At 35.1% G+C, this 5,019-nt stretch overlaps 1 protein-coding gene across 1 annotated transcript; it reads left to right on the top strand.

Moving 5' to 3' along the window:
* The first annotated feature begins 669 nt into the window (after positions 1-669).
* Positions 670-3,616, top strand: LOC144574158 (uncharacterized). The gene is made up of 3 exons (XM_078324028.1): positions 670-1,288; positions 1,384-1,755; positions 3,003-3,616. The coding sequence occupies exons 1-3, from the start codon at positions 880-882 to the stop codon at positions 3,257-3,259; spliced, it is 1,038 nt and encodes a 345-aa protein (XP_078180154.1). The 5' UTR covers positions 670-879; the 3' UTR covers positions 3,260-3,616.
* The last annotated feature ends 1,403 nt before the right edge of the window (positions 3,617-5,019 follow it).

Below are 5,019 nucleotides of genomic sequence, written 5' to 3'. Positions count from 1 at the left end.
TGGTCCTTGTTTGTCAATCTTATTCTGATCTTCTGTGACTCACGTGAACGTATCATGATGTATATTCTGACAGAAACATTTTCTTCTCTCATTCTACTTATAAGATTTTAAAAAAAAATATAACTAATTATGTTTACTTCTTCAATATTAATTGTTCTTATTTAGTTATTTAAAAGTATTTTCCACTCGAACATAATGTACAGGAGCATATATAAAAAATAATATATACCCTGGTCACAGATCAAAGATTTCAACAGATGAAAAGGAAGGTACATCAGTTAGCCTATGACCCTATCATATAATAATAGTAGGTTTGGCACAGAAAGTATGTTAAGCTAGGTTCAAACACGCATATACGACACTACAATTTCCCGTGCAATGTATAACCTGACCGGGTTTCATACAGACAGCATAGTAGACTTCCTTCAGCAAGGCAGAAAACAACAAAAACCATTACCATCTTTTTCTTCAATTCATGGTAGACACAACGCAGAGAGAGACAGAGAGGTAGAAAGATTGAGGGAGAGCTAGCGCACTAACATAACACAAAACAACATAACGCCCCACACATGTGGTGAGATGACACCTACACGTGCGGTGTAGAGTTTGGAGGTTTGTTAAAGCAGTGAAAGAAAGAAAGAAAGAGGGTTGACAGCTGGTCAGTCAGGCGCTAGAGAGAGAAAAAAGAGGGTTGGAAAAAGAGATGAAATGGTGAATGTAGAGAAGTGAGCAGCCGTGCGGGTTTCAGCTAATTAAAGCTCTTGCTTTCTCTTTCACTAGCCTTTTCCCTTTTCTTGCTCTTGTCTCTCTCTTCCTCTCGGTTCTTAGTTCTTACCATCCTTTTCTCTTCTCTTTTCTTTTCTCTGCACTCTTTTCAAAATGGCTAGTGATCATACAGCCGTTCATGGCTTCAATGGCTATTCCTCTTCCTCCTCTTCTTCAAAAGTCTTCTTCCCAGAAATGGGCTCTCTCTCCATCAACCTCACCTCTTCTCTACACAGCAGCTATCACCACACCGACACATTTCCTTTTAATTTGGAAGAACCTCCAAGCGATGGTGGTTTTGGAGAAGAAGATGAAGAAGAGGCGAATAACGCCATTGACATCACAGCCGGAGAAGATGGAGAAGGAGAGAACAATGATGAAAAAACAAACTCCTCTGGCCAATCAAAACTTTGCGCCAGAGGCCATTGGCGACCAGCTGAGGATGCTAAGCTCAAGGAGTTAGTCGCTCTCTACGGCCCTCAAAACTGGAATCTCATAGCAGAAAAGCTTGAGGGCAGATCAGGTACTTCATTTCTTTTTAATATCATTTAGATCTTTATTTTTCTTGTGTTAATTAAGACTTAAATATTTTCTTAAAATATTATCTGTAATGTGAAGGGAAGAGTTGTAGATTGAGATGGTTTAATCAACTAGACCCAAGGATAAATAGGAGGCCATTCACAGAAGAAGAGGAGGAGAAGCTGATGACGGCGCATCGACTGTACGGCAACAAATGGGCCATGATAGCGCGGCTTTTTCCAGGTAGAACTGATAACTCAGTGAAGAATCATTGGCACGTGATCATGGCGAGAAAGTACCGGGAGCAGTCGAATGCATACAGGAGGAGGAAGCTGAATCAAGCGGTGCAAAGGAGGCTCGATGAAACGACGACTGTTCCTTCCTTCCCATTTCCAGCTGCCATCGACGGGTATTGTAATAATGTTGCTGGATTTTGTGCTGGTGTTGAAACGCCATGTTATTACCTTTCTGGTAAGTTATTGATATCTTCATTTGCCTAGCTAGATTAAACTGCTTTTTGTTTCTGTTATGACTATTTATTTCTTGGTTTATGAGGCAGTGGTAGTTAAGCTAGAGCAAAGCTAGGGTTTTTAGATTCTTGGATAAATTGGGGAAGAATAAACTCTCATCCTTCTCTTGATTAGCATATATATTCATCAACTAATAAAAAAAAAACTTTTTAATAAAAGTGCACCAGTTAGGCCTCAAGACTTGGAACAAACTTTGGAAATATTCATCAACTATATATATGATGGTTGAGTTGCTGTTTGAGTCTGACCAAAATATTAAGTCTTTTGTTAACATCAAAATGGAAAGAGATGGATAGCCTTTTGGGGATTCAAGAATCTCCTATTACCTATTGACCAATGATCTGTTGTAATATGTACTCTTGATAATATATATAACTGTGCATACTATGTCACTGTATAATACACAGTGCTTTCATATAGTAACATATAACCCATTCCTAACATGGTCTTGAGATATACTGTTGAAAAATCTATATTGACTGTTCTTGGCACTAAATGGATGCTTCGTTTTCATAGTGCGACGTGTCCTATAGTTGATGAACTGTACTTAATTCCTTTCTTATAGTTATATATACACGTCTGGAAATCCTTGATCTAGTTCTTAAGCCTTAATTCTTGAATTGGGAAGGGGCACAATAGTAGTGCCGTGGATCTTGTACTGTGCACTAGTCAGATTAACCTAACTTGCACAGAAATTATGTTGAGCTTGCTTGATCAAGCACCTACAAGTGACAACTACCTCCATGATATATACTAAATGGTTCATTTAATGTCATGTTGATTAAGTCTCCAGTTCACAAATAAGTTTCATTAAAAGGAAAAAGTAGCTATTATTATGAACCTAATTGGATTTAATTGAAGTGAGAAGATCATTAATAAAAAAAATTATTTTGTAAGGGTTCAATGATTCAATACCAACTGTCATAATGAACCAATAATAGTTCTCTTTGTCCATCATCAACCTAAACAGTGTTCAAGTTGGTACGTACTGTATAAGAAAAGCAGCATGAAAAAAATACTGGGATGAATAATTGGATACAATGGGAAAGGAGCAGTACTTGAAATGATAATTAATCGGATTAATTAATAATTGAAGCATTTTGTTCTATAAACTGGACCCATTAAGTGATCATATTTCTTAAAATTATTATATATTCAGATTATTAGTGAACTATGATTTTAATACAGGTCCAAGTGCAACTGAAAGAGCAAATTTCTATGGAAACAGCTACTGGAATAGGCCAAGACAAGAGACCATTGGCTTCTACCATCATCCCCCATACTTACTTGCAATGCAACAACCGAGGAACCACAACACCAATTTCCAGGTGTCGTCATCTAATTCGATGGGATTCGAAGGAGATGATAGAGAGAACATGCATGCCTTCCATGAGACCTCCCAATCTCCAGCTTTCATTGATTTTCTCGGTGTAGGCGCAACATGAATGAGCTCTCTCTCGAGATTGTTCTGTTAGTTACCTCCCTTTGCAAATAAAATGTAGATGAGAAAGATCAATTGGGACAAGTCTTAGTAGTTGTTCCTTGAAAGGCTTGTTCTGTTTGTTTGCTCAGGAATCAATTCATGTTTTAGAGCACCAAGTACAAGATATGTATAGATCATCTAACAAGGGAAGTCACATGGTTCTTTTTTGTTCATGAGGGGAATATGGAGATAGGTGCCATTGAAATTTATCTAGCAATATATATATATATATATATGGTAATGACTGCAAAAAAGTGGATTGCTAAATTGCTTCCAATATAGTGTTTTAGTTTGATAACTTTTTCCCTCATCGTACTGCTATTGAAATCTATATATCCTTCTCATCTTCATATTTGTATCTTCATTGTACAAGTTTAATCTCCACATCAGTAAACCATCGAAAATATTATTTTTTAATTGAAAAGATATTATGTTATATAAGTATAAATTTGTATCGTTGAATGCACAGTAAAGTATACCTTTAAACTTGTAAAGGCCTAAGAATAATATTACACAAGCATTTGGTGTAATATTTTCTATTTAATTATCCTGTATTTTAAAAATAATAATAATTTTGTCAAGAAAATTTTAACCAAATAATAATAATTTAATTGGACAAATAATGACCGCATTACATGATTTATTTTTTATGTAATGCAGACTCACAAAAAAAAATCTATTAAAAGCGCTACAACATAGAAACTGAAAATATGTTATCAGCTTTAAAGCTTTGTATTGATCATTACAAATACACAGATATTACGTAACAAAGTAGCATATACCTCTAAATTATAATCTGGTATTACATCAAAGTAGCATATACCTCTAAATTATAAGCTGGTAGTGTTCGACAATCATGTGAAACTTAAATTTTCAGCTGCAATAAGGAGCACCTGTTCAATAATAAAATTGAATTGTAACTTTCTTACGAAAACTTTAAGCTTGATAAAATGTTAAAGTCATATGAAACTATGGCTTAATTAAAAACTTGGAAAGGCCTAAGAAAGATGGACAAAAGAAGCACTTAAAAAGTGACATTAAACTAGATAATAGAGTACGTGTTCGGTGAGCCTAATTAAGACTCCTTAGAGCATAAAATGGCTCTAACTCATGATTGTTGAACACTAGAATCAATAAAATTTACTTTCTCATATACTCCAGAAAGATACAATAATAAGAAAAATAAGAAAAAAAAAAACAAAAAAAACATGTGAATCAGAAAAATAAAAATCATACATCCTTCCTAGGTAAAGTCCGATAGAAAATGATGTTAGAGAATACATTTCTTGTACGAATTATAGGACATGTTTTCGAGTACATGTGCAACTTTTTCCTATTTTGAAACATGGACCAAACAGCTAAACTAACAAATATGGTGATAATTTGAGGATGAGGTGACACCATCTAATAAATAAGAAAAGAAAAAAAAAAAGTTTTAAAAAGAAGCCAAGTATGGCTCTGGTGTCTGGCCAGTGGTGTCCGACCCCTCGTGGGTGTTGCAGAGGAACTCAGATTGACATGGATTCTCTTCTTTTTCTCCTTTTTCTGCTGCCTTGCATTTATTATCCTGTCTTGTTCATATCTGAACAGATGCTAGGCTACGATACTCTATCCTGCTCTTCTACAATAAATCATTAATTTTATCCACAACTTTTATAGATCATATATATATGAGGAGGGTTCAAATGCAATTTTCAAAGTGGCTTAATAAATAGTAAAAAA

This window comes from Carex rostrata, chromosome 22, assembly GCF_964058835.1.
Source record: "Carex rostrata chromosome 22, lpCarRost1.2, whole genome shotgun sequence".
NCBI lineage: Eukaryota > Viridiplantae > Streptophyta > Magnoliopsida > Poales > Cyperaceae > Carex > Carex rostrata.
The sequence above is the reverse complement of the archived record's forward strand: the minus strand, read 5'-3'. Positions and strand labels throughout refer to the sequence as shown.